The sequence below is a fragment of the Cyprinus carpio genome, unplaced genomic scaffold (assembly GCF_018340385.1).
Source record: "Cyprinus carpio isolate SPL01 unplaced genomic scaffold, ASM1834038v1 S000001227, whole genome shotgun sequence".
Classification (NCBI taxonomy): domain Eukaryota; kingdom Metazoa; phylum Chordata; class Actinopteri; order Cypriniformes; family Cyprinidae; genus Cyprinus; species Cyprinus carpio.
In genome coordinates, this window is record NW_024873944.1 from 8,958 (window position 1) to 28,227 (window position 19,270).

At 36.2% G+C, this 19,270-nt stretch overlaps 1 protein-coding gene and 1 long non-coding RNA gene across 2 annotated transcripts; both read right to left on the reverse strand.

Moving 5' to 3' along the window:
• Positions 1-2,449: 2,449 nt before the first annotated feature.
• On the reverse strand, positions 2,450-2,851 carry LOC122143296. Its single transcript, XR_006159094.1, has 2 exons — positions 2,737-2,851; positions 2,450-2,629 (listed from the first exon to the last, which is right to left on the reverse strand). It is a non-coding gene; the product is annotated as an uncharacterized LOC122143296 (long non-coding RNA).
• A 7,473-nt stretch (positions 2,852-10,324) lies between these two features.
• On the reverse strand, positions 10,325-12,770 carry LOC122143295 (V-set domain-containing T-cell activation inhibitor 1-like). Its single transcript, XM_042754018.1, has 4 exons — positions 12,765-12,770; positions 12,303-12,627; positions 12,072-12,175; positions 10,325-10,372 (listed from the first exon to the last, which is right to left on the reverse strand). Exons 1-4 carry the CDS (start codon positions 12,768-12,770, stop codon positions 10,361-10,363), a joined length of 447 nt encoding a protein of 148 aa, XP_042609952.1. The 3' UTR covers positions 10,325-10,360.
• Positions 12,771-19,270: the final 6,500 nt, after the last annotated feature.

Consider the following 19,270-nt stretch of genomic DNA (forward strand, 5'->3'; position numbering starts at 1 on the left):
TACCCCTGCTGACCACCACCAACTCTATGTCTTTGTTCGCCCTTCAGTAGGTTGGCTCTGCCACAGCACTTCCCACTGCATCCAGATCCACTGAGTTGCTGTTTCAGCCTGTTCAGTAACCTTGCCTATAAGCTGTTTCCTGGCCATCCCTTCAATACCCAGCTGCCCAAGGGTTCTCCAGAGTGACTGCCCAGCAAAACCTCTGCAGCCAAACTCTACTGGTAAAATTCCAGGCCTTCCATTAATTTTGTTGGCTCTCAAGGATATGTCTTGATATTTCTTGCGCTTATCCTCATGAGCCTCCTCCATCCTTTCTTCCCATGGTATTGTTAACTCTATAAGCACCACCTGTTTGTGCCTCTAGACCAGAGGACAATATCTGGTCTGAGGCTGGTGTGTGCTATCTTCTATGGGAATTTTAGCCGCTTCTTCAGATCTGTCTGCATCTCCCAGTAATTTGCTGAGGCCAAGACCCCTCTACTCCTCCGTCCTGCTGCAGTGCTCTCTCCTGTCCTGACGAACTGAATAAAGTGGTGCCCACTGGAGAGTTTATCCTTCTTCCTTTCCTGTTCCACACCATCTGCCTACTGAGACAGGATCTTTATCATTACGCTACTTGCTTGTCTTCCTTGAATGCCTGGTCTGTGTTGGCTTGAGTGGGTATGTTAATGAGGAGTGTTTTCATTAATTAAAAGTTCTTATTTTTAATCACATTGGAAGTTTTTCACACTTTTTCAAGGTCATATTGAAAATTCATGTTAAACATTTCAATGGCAACATACAGCTTGGTTGTGCTATGGGCGTCCCGAGTTCGAATCCTGGCTGGAGGGCCCTTCCCAATCCAGCCCCCATCTCTCTTCCGCTCTCTTCCTGTCAGCTCTAAACTATCCTATCACAACAAATAAATGCAAAAATAAAGAAAAAAAGAAAAACGATAAAAAAGAAAGAAATAATAAAAATTCAAAGCTTGAAAACATTTAATGGTTACAATCAAGCATTTGTATTAATTTGTATTTATATTGTGTTTATTTAGAGTAGGGGTTGACACACAACAAACAAACAGAAGCACGTATGACATGTGTTTTATCACAGGTGATTAAAGACAAAGAGAATAGTTACATTCAACACTGAATGCCAAAGCTTATGTAAGAATGCCAAAGCTTAACTTTAAAGCACAGGAGTTTTTTTTTTTTTTTTTTTTTTTTGATCAAGTAAATAAGAAAAATCCAGGGTGCCATATATTCATATTTAAAAAGGACATAGGTTTGCAGATTTAAATTATATTATTTATATATTATTAAATCTATTATTTCAAATAATTTCAAATAATAATAATAACAACAATCAGCTATATGGGGAGGCTGCAGACCTGGAGCCGGTAGATATAGCCCCAAGCACTTTTACACCCCAAGCAGTTTTACGCCCCGTTGTAAATAATGCGTCCAGTAGGGGGAGAAGGAAATATGGCAAAAAAAACACTATATGGGGAGGCTGCAGGGACCTATGACCTACTGTAAAATGTATTATTTATATTTATTTATAAACTTTTTATATACAGGAGACTGACTGATATATGATGTTGTGAATTTATATTAAGTACGTCACAAGCATTTGTTTCTTACCAGAGGCACCCCAAATCTTTTCGAATACTTTGTCGTAAGTCTGTCTAGATTTCATCTCAGATGAAAGCCTCTCTAGGAGGTCACTTTTTGAGCCAATGGCATCAATACCACATTCCTTGCACAGTTTCCTTATCACCGATACCTAAAATCAAATCAAAATACAGTTGCAACAAAAATACTTACATGCTACTTAGCCATAGAAACACTTCACACTAGTCACAAAAATTAGAAATGAAATCAATTTGACCTTTTTCTCATTTTTAAGTCTATCTTCAGAGACAGTTATTTCGCAAAGCTCAGCTTCTTTGGGTTGGTGGATTTTTTGGAACTCTGTGTTAAGGCATTGACTGGACTTGCGTGTATTTCTTCCAATCCATGGTGCCCAACAGTGGTAATTGAGGTGGACAGTGAAGGGACTGTCAATCTGTTCTCAAATAACAGACAAAAAGCAAAATTGTTCAAAAAAAAGATTGTAAATAGCATACCAAATGTCAAGAAGAGGCACATAAAAGCAAGAGAATTAGACTTTTTACAAAGCCACAACCATCATTTGCAGGGCCAGTTTATCCCAAAAGTCATCCATATCCATGTGTCCATTGAAATCCTTTGGTGGTGGTTTGATGTCACTCACTAACAACATACAGAAAGGAAAAAATATTAATAAGACGACCTGTATAATAGAGAAAATTAGGTGCAAGCCTCCTGTGGCTAAATATGCACAAGCATGGTCTAATCACCCAGAATTATTTGTATTATTTGCTCAAAGAACATAATTTCAATTTGGTCTATGCCAACACACTTACATGACATGTTGAATACTCCTTTTCTGTGGAGATCCATGATGACAATGGGTGGATGATCCCCACATGTCACATAAGAGTATTCATACTCGTGACCTGTGAGTGCCTCAAAATGGAGATGGCATGGAGCACTGTTTTGGCTGGAGGAAACTGTTCCCCTATAGTGACTTCCAGACACTGAACCACTCTCCCGACAGCAGTGTGGGCCTATGATTTAAGATAACACAAACAATAATTGCTATCCATTTCTTGAAAAACCTTGCAAAGCATTACTTTTACTAGAGGTAATGGTAAATTATTTAAGATAGCCTAACCTGTAGCATGTTTCGAAGATGTAGGCATGAAGGGAGGTCAAGAATGACACTGTCATTAAAATTATGCAGGCCACCTTTCCACTTTTGATACCTGTAGTGGATTCCACATTGGTGGAAACGTCTGAAAAGTACCATGTTAAAAAACTAAGCCATACTACAATACCATTTAGGACATATTCAGAACTGATGTCATTATGTATTTTATAGATCCTATTGGAACAAAATTACTTACCATGGATAATTCTTGTATTTTTAAGAATTTTGGCCTTTGATGTGATGAGCAGAGGGTCTGATAAAGGTACATTTCCAGCACATCTGTGGCAGAACATCTCATCGGGAATGAGGCTGGTTGGGTATGTGCTTGACACCTGGCACAAGGACAATGCTAGGAGTTCTGCTTTAACATCATATGTGACCATTATTCTTCCAAGTTGGATATAATATGATGCATGTGGCTCATACACTGAAATGCAACTCTTTTAAAGATGGCATTGTCGCCTTTGTAGCTACAGACAAGGGTTTGTTGTCTTGGGTGGCCAAGCTTTGTCTTTGTAGGCAATCTCTCTTTCTTTCACTGCCGAACCATTTTAGCCTGACCATTTCTGTCAGGGTACTTTCTGAAAGAGAAGGATCATCAGCAAAGGACCCACAATAGTCTAGTGACCTGAGGTGATGGCATTTGTAGTGGCTTAGTCCACTCCACCTGGCTAAGTCGATCTCCACTTGACAGGATGGCAACTCACATCTTACATTCTGCTCACGCTCCCCAGATTTTGTACACAACATGGATCAGAACACTCGAAGAAAGAAAATGTTTCTGGACTGCATAGACACCGAGCCAAATCAGGAATGGTGGTTAATTTTCGGGCAGTCTTGCAGCCTTTCAAGTGGGCCACAAAGTTGTCACGTCAGATTTTTATTGAGGGACAATATACACAATGGTAGTGTAATTGTGACACACAACCTAGACCACACCGGTAGATTGTATAATTGAAAGAAAAAAAGAAAAACAAAACAAAAAATCACCTCCTTTTCTTGCATTCTACTTCATGTGATCAGCTTAATGTTTCAGAGAAAGACAATGCACAACTATTTATTTGTTAAACTTTTTATACAACGTGCCCTGACAATGTTGACATTGCTTTATTTGAGTAAACTAAAACATCAATCATGCATCCATTTAACATTAACATTCATTACAACATTTTTAGAAAAAAAAAATCAATCATAAATGATGCTACCTTCATGGACGACTGCCCTAGAAAAGTGAAGCGAAGATGAGTTTGTACTTTATTTTTCTTTGAGGACTTGAAAAAAATCAGAAGTACAGAAAGGACAGTGAAATAGGGAACAGCAGGAGCTGCATCTGTTACGCGCAGGTAAGTTGCCAACCCTTTCTGTATAGATATTATTTCCCCTGAAGAGAGGAGGAGGTGGGTGTTTTTAATTTATACAAGTTTAGAAAGAGAAGTTTTAATTTTTTTTAAGTAGCTAAAGCAAAACACACAACTTTATGAGATACAAGAGTAACGAACTAAAGACAGAGTATGATAAAACACACATTAAGTGCACATACATTTGTCCAGATCAGTAAGCTATTTTAAGAAAACTGTATATTAAGATATACTTTAGATCATCTCACAACAACTCAAACCAAAATCTACATTCAAACCATATGGGACCAAAGTTTTTAATGTGGGTTTTATCATGCATAACGTATGTATGTATTATTTGACAAAATACTTGAGTGAGTGTGCAGTTCAACGCTTTTTACTTAGAGACATACATGCCTATTATAAATGTGTATTTTGTGTGTTCACATCATAGACTGTCAAAAAAAAAAAAAAAAAAAAAATCACACATTTGTGATTATCCACTCTAATGTTGCTCCAGAAACCATGTGGAGTATGTTTAAATGCAAAAAACAGGGTCTTACCAGTAGAAGCCATGTCACGCAAGCTAAAGACAGACAAACAAGATAAAAATAAAAATGTAATTAATTTTGAAAAGTGAGTGAGACAATACAATCAACAACAATAAACTTTTTAGCAGATTATTTTAACATACCTCAATTCGTATCGCTTCAAGAAGGTCTGCTGCTATCATACATATAGATATGGTCTGCTGTTCTGATATATGACTAGGCTCATATACTAATATACAGCCCTCCCCCTACTGGAGCGCATGAGGAACAACAGGGGCGTAAAACTGCTTGGGGCGTATATATACTGGCTCCAGGTCTGCAGCCTCCCCCTACTCACACAATCAGTGACAGTTTGGTACGCTATATGTCAATTAAGACCACTAGATGGCCACATTCTAGAACCACTACACGACACCACCCAGTAATAACCAAAGCAGCCAAAACAGGAACTAAATACAAGGAGGACATAAAAAGATGTGATGTGGTCACATTAAATTTGTATCTGAAAATCAAATCCTTAAATTGACTTTATAATTAGGTCAAGATGAGAAAGAAGACTTTAATAGAGTCGTTTAAAACTATTATTTTGTCAGAATTGACCTGTATAAACAACAGAAATCAGAGCATTTATATGCAAGAACAAATTATAGTCCAGTTAATACACACAGAGAGCATAATACTTTCAATGCACAAAACAATTTAAAACACTTTTTTTTTTTCTTTTGAGGTGAAGAAAATGTAAGAGCTGCGACTCAGTGATTAAAAGTAAGTGAGCTAATCTTGTTGGCACATCGTGCCTTGAGGTGAGACTTTTGTGGTTTTGTGGCAAACTATTCCAAACTAATTTATTAATAACTGAGCACAAAATACAGTATGCATTAAGAAAAAATAAATAAATAAACTAAATTGCAACTCCATATTCAAGTGCTTTTATAATAATTTCAAAGAGTGGCATCACACACACAAAGCTGTCATGGTGACCAGATACAAAAGTAATTTCCTGTTAAAAGCAGCTCTGAATTTAGTTTTTGCTGCGATAACAATAACAATGAACACGACTGGGGTTGAAAATGCATTACAAACACTTTTATACAATCTTTTTACAAAGTATGTGCTATTAAGGTAAACATGAAATAATGGCTACTCAGAAATGGCTACTCATACACTGTTCGTAAACAGACAGCTGTTGAGTGTTAAGTTAACTACGCAAGCATTTCTTATTTAGTAAATCCAATAAAATTTGCAGTTATATTCTAAAAATGTAGTTGGGCTTCTGTTTCCATGTAAATTAAACCCAGTGACCCTTATAGCTGAAACTGGGACATTTATTTTTTTTGCCATTTTGTCAGGACACTGGGACACCTCCCAAAAAGGGACATCAGGTCAGTCGTATTCAGGATCTATCAGTTGAAGCTGCAGAAGGTTCAGTTTCTTTGTCGTTGTGGGTGTTTGATACTGTGACCAGCAAAAAACAGGCCTAAGAATGCTAAGGAAAAAAAAAGATTCTCAACACATTAAGAACAACTTAATCAATGCTACTGCAGTTCATTTAATGGTATAAGGTAGAACTACAACTCACCTTTGAACCCAATTACCCAGAACAACACTGATCAGACCAAATATGACAGTAACAGTCTGCCACAATGTCGGCTCTGTAGGCTGCACCACTACTGTGTGATTCTGACACTCTGTTGAGTTGGGTCTGTAAAGAAAATAGAAATATATACAGTCATGGCCGAAAATATCGGCACCCTTGGTAAATATGATCAAAGAAGGCTGTGAAAATGAAACTGCATTGTTAATCCTTCTGATCTTTTATTTAAAAAACAAAAATGATCAAAGAAGGCTGTTTGGATAAGTAGAATTTAAAATGGGGGGAAATATCATTATGAAATGAATGTATTTCTCAAATACTCGTTGGACACAATTAATTGGCACCCCTAGAAATTCTTATGAGTAAAATATCTCTGAAGTATATTCCCATTCATATTCACAATTTTGAGCACTCCAGACATGACTGGAACTTCAAATGGGACTGGCTTCTATGGTCGGATGAAACTAAAAAATTAGCTTTTTAGCAGCAAACACTCAAGATGGGTTTGGTGAACACAGGGACAAAAAGTACCCCATGTGTACAATGAAATATACTGCGTAATTTTTGATGTTGTGGGCCTATATTTCTGCTGGAGGTCCTGGACATCTTGTTTAGACACATGGCATCATGGATTCTATCAAGTACCAACAGATAAAAAAAAAATAATAAGTGACTGACTCTGTTAGAAATCTTATAATGGGCCACGTTTGGATCTCCCAACCGTGCAATATCCAAACACAAACCTCAAAAACAACACAAAAATGGGTGTCTGAGAACAAAAACCAAGCTTCTGCTATAGCCATTCCAGTCCTCTGACCTGAACCCTATAGAAAATGAGTGTTGAACTGAAGAGAGAAGAAGCACCAACATGGAGCTGGGAATCTAACGGAGTCTGGAGTGATTCTGGATGAAGGCATGGTCTCTGATCTCTTGTCAGGTGTTCTCTAACCTCATCAGGCATTATAGGAGAACATGCAGAGCTGTTAAACTGGCAAATGGGAGATTTCAAAAAGTATTGAATTAAAGGGTGCCGTTAATGTGGCCAATGTGTATTAGAGAAAAACATTTATTTCATAATGATATTTCCTCCCCATTTTAAATTCTTATTATCCAATGAAAGGTTAGATGTTTGTGATTTTTTTTTTAAATAAAAGATCAGAAGGATTAACAATGCAGATAATTTTCACAGCCTTCTTTGATCATATTTACCAAGGGTGCTGATATTTTTCGGCCATGACTGCTACAAATGCAGGTATATTTGTATATTAGTGTAAGACAATTGCTTTTTTGAGGAAATGGCTGATCAGTATCACTCACCAAGGATCCGTGTGGTCCAGTCAAGTCTGGTGCTGTTGCTGAATTGTGCAGTTCCCCCCCTGTCTATGTTGGTACAGTAATAAACTCCTAACTCATCAATACTGACATTATTTATGAAACAGATTATGTTTAGGCTGCACTGATATTTCTGTCTGAATCTATTATTGAAGGTAAAATGTTGCTGGTGGGTTTGAAAAGGAGCGTAATATCAGAAACGGAGGATCTGGTATATTTAGTACAAACCATGTCACCTCCTTTAAGTCAAGACCACATTTTATGGTCACACTTTTACCCAAATCTGTTATCTGATTTGTTTAAAATCTCTGCAACTTGACACCATGTTAGTAGATCTGTGAGAAAAAGAAGTATTTCAGTTTAAAATGACTAAAATGTTAACCATCAAAAAATCCATTTATTCATAACACATACAGGTCCTTCTCAAAAAATTAGCATATTGTGATAAAAGTTCATTATTTTACATAATGTAATGATAAAAATTAAACTTTCATATATTAGATTCATTGCACACCAACTGAAATATTTCAGGTTCTTTTATTGTTTAATACTGATGATTTTGGAATTACAGCTCATGAAAACCCAAATTCCTATCTCAAAAAAATATTTCATCCGACCAATAAAAGAAAAGTGTTTTTTTAATACAACAAAAAAGTCAACCTTCAAATAATTACAGTATGTTCAGTTATGCACTCAATACTTGGTCGGTAATCCTTTTGCAGAAATGACTGCTTCAATGCGGCGTGGCATGGAGGCAATCAGCCATCCGCTGTGGCACTGCTGAGGTGTTATGGAGGCCCAGGATGCTCTCGATAGCGGCCTTAAGCTCATCCAGAGTGTTGGGTCTTGCGTCTCTCAACTTTTCTCTTCACAATATCCCACAGATTTCTCTATGGGGTTCAGGTCAGGAGAGTTGGCAGTCCAATTGAGCACAGTAATACCATGGTCAGTAAACCATTTACCAGTGGTTTTGGCACTGTGAGCAGGTGCCAGGTCGTGCTGAAAAACGAAATCTTCATCTCCATAAAGCTTTTCAGCAGATGGAAGCATGAAGTGCTCCAAAATCTCCTGATAGCTAGCTGCATTGACCCTACCCTTGATAAAACACAGTGGACCAACACCAGCAGCTGACATGGCACCCCAGACCATCACTGACTGTGGGTACTTGACACTGGACTTCAGGCATTTTGGCATTTCCTTCTCCCCAGTCTTTCCTCCAGACTCTGGCACCTTGATTTCCGAATGACATGCAAAATTTGCTTTCATCCGAAAAAAAGTACTTTGGACCACTGAGCAACAGTGCAGTTGACATGGCACCTAGCCCAGGTCAGGCGCTTCTGCTGCTGTTTTCTGGTTCAAAAGCACACGCCTGTGCACGTTGGTGGCTCTGGATGTTTCTACTCCAGACTCAGTCCACTGCTTCCGCAGGTCCCCCAAGGTCTGGAATCGGTCCTTCTCCACAATCTTCCTCAGGGTCCGGTCACCTCTTCTCGCTGTGCAGCATTTTTTGCCACACTTTTTCCTTCCCACAGACTTCCGACTGAGGTGCCTTGATACAGCACTCTGGGAACAGCCTATTCATTCAGAAATTTCTTTTCTGTGTCTTACCCCCTCGCTTGAGGGTGTCAATGATGGCCTTCTGGACAGCAGTGAGGTCGGCAGTCTTACCCATGATTGCGGTTTTGAGTAGTGAACCAGGCTGGGAGTTTTAAAAGCCTCAGGAATCTTTTGCAGGTGTTTAGAGTTAATTAGTTGATTCAGATGATTAGGTTAATAGCTCGTTTAGAGAACCTTTTTATGATATGCTAATTTTTTGAGATAGGAATTTTGGGTTTTCATGAGCTGTATTCCAAAATCATCAGTATTAAAACAACTAAAAGACCTGAAATATTTCAGTTGGTGTGCAGGAATGAATCTAAAATATATGAAAGTTTAATTTTATCATTACATTATGGAAAATAATGAACTTTTTCACAATATGCTAATTTTTTGAGAAGGACCTGTATGCATATGAAAAGATTTTTGTAATTGCCACTCACAGAGCTGAAGCGGTAAGATCTTCAACATGATGCAGTTTTGCTTCACACTGCTCTTGGGTTAAAACCGATAAGAGAGGTCTTTTAGCCACAACAAGCAGAGGAAGTCAAAGACAGCAGTATAAAAATAACCATTCCTGGCAGCATGGCTCTCTAAAGAACCTTTCAGTTATTTTTGAGATGAGCCAAACAAGAAACTAAAGAAACTTTTGTGTGCAGTGGAAAAGCTTCACTGGGGTGGTACATGTAACACAGCGATATCAAAATAGTAAGAGGAAGACGAGGATGAGGAAGCACAGTTGTCTCAGATAAGATTAGAGTGGGACAGAACATTATTCCTGCCTGTTTATATGGTCAGTGTCTTCTTTTATGGGGTCAACATTTTTAACACTGTCAATTCAAAAATAAATGGTATGTTTATCATTACAGTGTGGGTGTACAGCTGACAGATGTGAGTTTAAGGTCAGTTTTGCCTTTTTCCAATAGAAACAGCATCTGGAGGAAATACAAAATCTGTTCCAATCATCCCAAACGTACTTAGCCACTGTCCACCACTGGAAAGATGTAGTCACTGAATGCATGTTCTGCCAAAGAAGCAATAAAGTGATCCACAGTTTTAGCCCAGACCAGATAATAAAGTAAACACAAAAGTTTGATTCTTGTCTCCATTTCCTTTGCTGATCCCCGCTCCCTTCTCTCCAGCCCAGTGCTTTCCTGTCATCTCTTTACTGTCCTGTCTCAATAAAAAGCCTATGAAAATAATGTAAAAATAAAAGATATTAATATTTTACTAACTATTGAGGCAATATCATAACATCTCCCAGATGCATCATATGATTAATACATAAATTTATAAAGTGCTTTTAAAAACACACACAATGCAATCCATATATACACAGATGTCATTTCATACCTGTATTTATTTGTTTTTAATTTCAGATTTTTCATAATTGTTATTTAACAACAGTAGGTATTTCAATTGATTAGTAACATAATGGCTAATAAGGCACACATCTTTGTCACTCTTTAGCAAAGAGCTACACAAAACAGAAGTTTTAACACTCCACAGTGATTGAGACCCAAGTAAATAGTGTGTTTTAACGTGTGTTCTGTGAGTAGTGCAAAAACCAAACATATCTGTACACAAGCATCTCCATATACTGCAGCATAAGCATTCCCTCTACAGGGGTGTTGAAAAGTTCACGCCCACTCAAAACAGGAAATATAAAATTGCAAACCCAATATAAATTTGATAAAAATGAATAACACCATGAATGAAACCAAGGTACACAGTAAAATTAGAGTCCACTTCTCTGTCACATACACATTCAGTAAAAAACAAGTGTTGATTCTTGAGCACTGCAGACAGAAAAACAAGATTCAGCCTGAGACTCATGATCTCCACAGCAATGCACCCATCATGTGTTATTTATCTACAGATCATTCAAAAACTGTAAGTTGTTGTATATGTAAAAATTTTAAATATTTAATATCAAATTACATATAATACTGTAAAACATGCAAATTACCATAAAATATATTGTTTAAAAAAATCTGTAAAATACTCTTATATAAAGTCTTATTGGACCAAATCTTTATCACCAAACTACTCATTATTCTGCCAGCCAAAAGATACAGGCCATTGTCATTTCTAGGCTGGACTATTGCACTGCTCTTCTGGCTTCCAACATGCACTATTTAACCTCTAACAAATGATCCAGAATGCATCAGTGCGACTGGGCTTCAACGAGCCCAAAACGACCACACTTGGAATCAAAACAGCAAAATTTGACAGTAGAGAAATTTTACAAAAGAAAATTATATAATGATTTAAGATCATTATTTTATGAGGTGACAATCTTTGCTAGTGTTATGGAAGAACGATTTGATTTGAGACAAGAAATATGAAGTGTTTTTCTAGTTTTAGTGCATTTTGAATGTGAAATTGGCTGTTGTGCCAAGATGAAAATGTTGATTAGGAGAAATGGTGGAGAGGTTTGAGAAATGGGTCCTAGCAAAATAATTTTTACTTTCTACAGCACATCACATGAGCCCTGGGACTGCGTTCACATTAAAACATTTTCACAGTCTTTCCTATGATTAAACTGTATAATTTTGTTATTTTAAAATTATAAAACAAATCTCACAATACTTCTCATCATACCTCCACCACAGTAGGTCCTCTATAGAGAGAGCTCTTTTTACATTGTCAATGCATGCGTTGTATTTGCACCACTGTCAAAAAAGTTTAGATTGGCTCAGTAGATTAATGAGGGTGAAGACAAGAAGATGACGTCAAGTCATAGGAAGTGATGTCAAAAAAACTCCTTAGAAAGACACTGTGGCAGAGGTTTGTAAAAACAATGTTTCAACATTTAACTAGAGGCTGTTATTAATTTGAATATGAAATAAATGTTGATTATACTGTTATGTTGATGAATGAACTTACAGCCAATGAAAATATAATGCCAGTGCATAGAACGGAAATGAACATTACAATCATCTCTGGTTTTGGTTTTGTTCCTTCGCTGGGGATTTGTATTGCTTGTCTCTCTGGAAGACAAAAGATTTACAAAAGATGGGGAAAAAATAAAACATGAGTGCATCCCTTTATTAAGTCTATGCTAAAGAACACAGGCTGGAATGTTAACATTCTGGTCATTCATTTGGTTTTACACACCTTGAGTCGAAAGCTCAACACTCTTGATTACTGATTCCTCCATGATGTAGCACTTGTATTCTCCTGCATCAGTGTGTTGAAGATTGTAGAGTTTGATGGAGAAGTTTCCGCTCAGATACTCCTCGGGGAAGCTTTCAGTTCTGTCCCTGTACTCGGGATCTTGTTCTTCCACAGAGACTTGACCATTAATAATCTCATACACATTCTGGTCTTTGTGACTCCAGCGCACTCTGATGTCTTGAATTTTAATCAGAGGTTCTTTAGAAGAACAATTTAAAACAGCAGAACCTCCAATAAAACCCACAACAGTTCTCCTGCAGAGACACTGAAATTTTTTTTTAAATATTTTTGAATAGTTAATTTATTATTTATATAATAATATAAACAATTATATATATATATATATATAGTTCACAAAATGTAGAAATTTGCTTCTGAAATAACATTTATTTTAGCATTTACCTTCATTTGTTAAGAGAAACACAGGCAGGAAATAAAATAACCACCACCTTTAAACAGAAATAATTGAAATATTCCTTTAGAAACAAGAAAAGTCTCCTACTAAGCTGCATCACAAAAATATGCAGTGAGGTACATGCATTTTATTTCTCATCCTCTCTAAAGGTTTCACAGGCAAAAAAAAAATAATCTTCCCTTCTGAATAATGTAGCGATGTATGAAGTACAGCTCAGAGAGAAGTACATTTCAAACCAAGCAGCTTTCAACTGATCGGAAATGTGTTTCTACATGACAAACTTTAACATAAGTGAAATTTGCATGTAGAAGAAACTGAAACTTCAGATGGCACAAATCCCTTCTGAAATGATGGGAATTCACTCATGGAATTTTGCAAGCAATGGCGAATATGAAAGTAAACTTAATAATAAGTAGCATTCACAATCCATGTTTTGTAACAGTTGTTTTGTCCAGGCTCAGCAAATGCATACACAGATTTCATGAAATATGGCAACACAAACCTTAAATGTCCGTTTTATGAACATGTGAAGTGCAAGAAATTGTATGTTATTTGATGTTTTAGGTTTGTGTTGATTTGATGTAGTATGTTAATGAGTGCACTGATTTATATTAAGGCTTAAACTTCAATTATTCATACAAAGGAAGGAATCATGTTGCTTCAGAAATATACAAGTTGAGTTTTATGAAAATAATTCCATGCTACTAGTAGTGTGCTTTTTTAGAGACCCTTTCTAGTTTTGTTGACTTCTTAATAAGGATTTAATCATAATAAATATCATATGATACAACTTGATATTATGAAGTAAATATATTTTGTCTCAAATTGAAATAATTGACATTTATATTTGCATAAATACATTTGTTAAAATATGCTTTGTAAAATGTACATTAGTTGGCCTATGTAGAAACATCAAACTTTACCTTCTGAGATTTCCAGAAGTCCATGTTGACAGTGAATTACTGTTTTTAACACCAGATGTACACGTTCAACTTCCAAAACCAGATGACGTGGTTCATTTAGAAGCAATCACCTATAGTTTTATAAAAGTAAATGCTGGAATAATAAAAAACAAATTCATTACACATTCTTTCAATACAATGAAGCAACTCGCAGCAACAAATACATGGATGTAAAATTAAGCTTTTTGTATTAAATCAAGGTTACTCACCACAAACAAGCCAAGTATGTACAGTAAAACATGTTATCATTCATATTGATCTCATCATGCACAGCTATTATGTGGGGGACAGCAAATAGCTTCTGTTCCGTTAGTTTTTTCTAAATAAAAGCATCAAGTATTACAAAATATAACACTGCATTTAGCCAATGCAAGCAACACAATGAGACAAATACATTACACAATTATATTATGCTTTGTAAGTTCACAGTAAATACATTTACATGCATATCCTGTGTTAGTTAAAATTTAATGCACAACTGTCTGCATGTTTTTCTGCATCTATATAGTACCCACTTTTATTTTGAAAAACGTTTTACACATTCAATTTCACTTTCCCTAGCAAACACAACATGAAATATAAATGCCTTGCTTGTTGCTAAGGATAAAATTCACTCTTCTGACTTTTACAAGACAGGGGTTATCTGCCAGGGTTATGCATCCAATTTAGATAAATATATAGAGTGGTCAGCAGGGATTAGAGTTGAAATCAGTTGTAAATAATGAAGAATCCTATTGTATCAGATGCTGACAAACTCAAATGTGACATTAATTTTGGGTTTTTAAAGTGTTAATAACTTTCAGGAGTGTCTTTGTTTTCGTGTCTTTAAATATTCTGCTACGGAATAGAAAATTATCAGGAGTGTGTAACAAAGAACAGGCACAGGAATTATATAGGAGCATATATTTTTAAAACATTTTAACATTTGAAATTTAAGCTGGTTAGGCTACTTTACAGCATTAAAGAAGAGTGTTTATGTTTCATCTGTAGCTACTAAGGTACATGACATGGGTTCAAAACAAATCTACTTTTTGCCTTTATAAACTAATTGTGAAAAAAATAGCCCACATTTCTACATCACTGGTTTTTTTTTTGTGTGGCAGCCTAATATAAAGCAAAAAGTGTTCCAAGTGTAGGACTGGCCTACCTTTCATTATCTATATCAAGCATTTTAAAAATAATACCAGCATATACAATAATTAAGTAAAACATATTTAGCCTATATATAAAAAAAAGAGCAAGGAATTTACAATTGTTCAACTTTGTATTTAAAAAATCGCCATTTTGAAAAACAAGACATGTCACCCGTTTCGCACAGATCCAAGACATTTCCGGTGGGCTGAAGGGCATCAGCCCCTGTTTTTGAAACAGAACGTCCCAACGAGATGATGTGACGTCGTTAAGTTAGTTGAACCGATAATATTAACCTGTGAAAAAAGCTTAGTATTCTTCAGGTCGTCTTGGTCGTTTAAAAGATATCTTTTGCACGTGTAGGTTACTATATCATTCGCTTCATAAAACAAAGGGGCATGCACAATGATCTCTTCCTTTTCCTATGCATAATTTATGCTTCATATGAGAATAAAATAAAAATCCCAGCAATGATATAAAGAATGCGACAAACCTTGAAAAGAGATGAGTTATCTGCGTCTCAAAAGTGAAAGTAGTTTCTCCTCAGCCGCTCCCGAAGTTCACATGCCTTGATGTGGGATTTTCCAGTGAGCATTTATATAAATAGCATATACACGCAATCGTGCCAAGGGTATTGTGTTTTATTTTTTATTTTTTTATTTTTTCCGGCCAATCCCCTCCTCATTTTCATGTGAATGTTCAACGCAGAAACCTAGATTCTTCTATCCTTTGCCCATGTGTAGGCTGTGTAGGCTGTCAGTTTATCACTTATAAATATATCAAATATTATATGTATCTACATATCCATACATATAAAAAAAATTTAAAACACACAATTCAATACTTCAATCACTTCTTAGGAGCTCAGCTTGGTATAATAGTTGTAACAGTTGCAACACGGCTTTCTTCAATCAACAATGAGATAGAGTGATGATATTTATAATGCACATACCCAAGATGATTTTAGTAGGTGACAAATAAAAACTTGACACTTGAAAAAATGGTTGTCACAAACACTTAATATATAGTTTTATTATTTTAGTATTTTTAAAGAAAAAAAGGTTTAGCTCACCTACACATTGTTCTGCTATTATATGGCGACAAGAGACTGAGTCTGTTTTTTTATGAATCAGCACTTCAGTAAAGACTTTTACATTGAGAAATAAAACGCTTTTGTACAATGGACAATTGGCGCAGCTAACAAATGCACTGAGCAGTGCTGTCATCAGAAATCAGCCTGATGAAACAAAAGATACATCAAAGATAACGCTGTCCTCAGTGGACATTCAAACTTATGTTTATTGTATGCATGTAGGAGACTGAGATGCTTTATCAGATGCAGGTAATCACAGTCGTTCAGTCGATCTCTCTCTTATAATACAGTACTTTATTACTCTACATAATACAGCAAGCTTTTACTACACTAATACAATAAGCTTTTAATGAAGCAACTCAACGTTCCTTCGTTACTAGTTCTAAAGTGATGTTTTGGAATTAGTAACAAAGGCTTGGGCTCTGCCAAACTTTAGATTTTGCCTTAGATTTGCGGAAGGAAGTACTGTAGTTTTGCACAAAAGAGAGCTTTTAAAGACACTCGGTTGTTGTTTCTAATTTATTTACACACTCGTGCCATCGAACTGATGTATAAACACAATATGACACTTGTAGATGTGCGATATGGCTGTATATCGGCACACTGTGATTACCTATGGCACAGACGAGAGTCTACGGCGGCCTCGGATCACGCTGTGCCTATATATATATATAATTATATATAGTATAATATATATATGAGATATATATATATATATATATGATTTTTTTAACGTCTCTTTTATGTGATGAAATTAGAGTCAAAGTCGACTAGTTGCTGATGACGTCATTAATGAACAAAGTAAGTCTGGAGCTGTGACAAATACCTTGTGCACAGCTATAGCATATGACACGGCACTGCCCACATTGCTATTGCTCCTATAACAGCTCATTTTTAACAGTTCTTTTATCTGTTGAGTCATTATATTTGTCACAGATTTCAGCTCTTTCTTAATCAGATACAGATAAAAACTATCCACAGTAGAGATTACATTCATATAAATGCATTAGTGAGAGCGATGCGTGTGTGTGAATTATTATACCTATCTACTAGTAGTGAAGCTGTGGGATTTAGTAAAGCAATATTTTCTAGAACTTTTCAGTTTCTAAGCTATTTTATTGAGAAATCACAGAACAGTGCTGACAATACATTTCCGCGCTGAATGATTCTGTGTGTGCGTGATGTACGAGCTACTGTCAGTAATATGTGTGTGTTACAGTGCAGCAGTGCATTTGATTAAAACAGCAATTAACTTACCTTACAATAACGCTCTTTAAAATGTGCATTTCTCCCGTTCAATTTCGAGCATCCAGTAATATAATCTCACATCAAGTCTTGTGGGAGAGCTTTCAGTGTATGCATTTATTTGTCATTGTTTAATACTGTGTTTGGAAACGGAGCGCTAAAAATGGGGAAGTCCTTCAAAGATTTCTTATCCTGTGTGCGCCCCTCTATATGGGCCCAGCAACTAGTCGACCGTGAAAGCTTAGCTAAAAACGTCATGGCAGAGCAGCCACTGAGCGTCGACTAGTCCATTAGTCGGCGAAACCCCAATATTACCTATATATATATACCTATATATATATGAAGAGTTTATTTGCAAAAACCGATATAAACGCCACTTTCAAAAATAAAAATGAGCTGACTTGCCATGCCCAGTGCATGCGCGATTTGAACCCTAAAAATGTATTGTCACAAAAAGCCGGTTTTGTCCCATTTCAAGGCATCGCCTTTACTGCAGAAGCCGACAAGTGCCCTTGTTGTTTTGAACAGAAGCCGAACATGTCTATTTTAGCGAATCAATGCGCTGTATTCAGGTCAGGTGACAAACATCAGGAATCCTACTTTCACTGTTGACGAAAGACGTGCTAGCTGAGAGGCATTTTGTCGCAGAGCTGAACTAAAATGTGATTGAGGCACAGATAATATTAAATAGAACCTGTCTTGATTCGGGCGCGCTCAATAGAGAAAATAGAAACTGCCTATGCTTTTTACCACGGAATCTTTGCGCGAAAAGCATTGTGTTTTTACAGTGGTGCAGCAGGAAAAGCTTCCTGTGAGGTCTAGCCCTTGTGAAATCACCAACAACATACCAGTCCTCTAGGATCACCCGAACAACAACTCTTGGTCCAGACATTAACTAACAATTGTCATTTCACTCTTGAAGGAGATTACAAGAAATTAAATGTGTTTTGTTTTTTTATATAAACTCTGAAACATGAAATGTGAGAGGTCTTATTCGATTATTTGACTAAGTAAAACAAATCATTATAATATGTAAAAGAATATATACTTTAATGAACTTTAATTTTGTAAATTACCTGTATTTAGTTATTATTCACTCAATCAAACAATCCATCTTCAGTTGATTGTATATTATTGGAATCGCAATAAAATTGTTAGCGGTTTTTGCAAATTAACTCTTCATATATATTAAAATGGTTTAATGAAATGTTCAAAATGCACTAAGAGCACTGTCATCTCTTCCTATTTCCTCTGCCCCCCTCTTACATTTTACATCTCTTGAATATTACGAACTCATTTGTTGTTCATTTGTCTGCTTTCCTTGCAAATTCACCCTGACTTCCTTCTTCTTCTTTGACAGTTTGCAATATTGCCATCTGCTGGACTGTTGTCCAACTTACTTGAAAATTGATTTACTTGACAAATTTAGTCTTGATTTTGACTTCCTCTGCTTGGTGTGGCTAAGAGTCCTCCTAAAAAAGACCCGAGGTCTGGTTTCATCTAAACAGCAGCGTGAACCAAGCGCGCATCAGTTGAAGATCGTAGAGCTCCACCTCTGTGAGTTTATTAATGAAAATCTTTTCTTACATGTGTTATAATGAATATTTTTTTTTTATTTAATTTTTTTTTTTTTTGTTCTTGTTTGAATGAAAATTCTAAGCAAAATACTCCTAATTATTTTTCTCTTAGATCTGCTTATATGGTGTCAAACTGCAGAGACTTTAACAGATCAACTAACAGATTTGGGTCAAAATGTGACTATAAACTGTGATATTGATGCAAAGGAGGTCACATGGTTTTTTGCTGAATTTACCAGATCCTCCGGTTGTGATATACACTCATTCTTTAAACCCACCAACAACAGTTTTACTACAAACAAAAAAAACCTTCAGGCTCAAATATTCAGTGCAACCTAAACATTGTCTTTTAATAAATAACACCACTATTAATGATTTAGGAGTTTATTATTGCATGAACGCAAAAAACAGATGTAAAATTCAGCAACGGGCACCAGACTCACATCAGCATACAACACTGGTGAGTGATACTACTTCAGTTATGT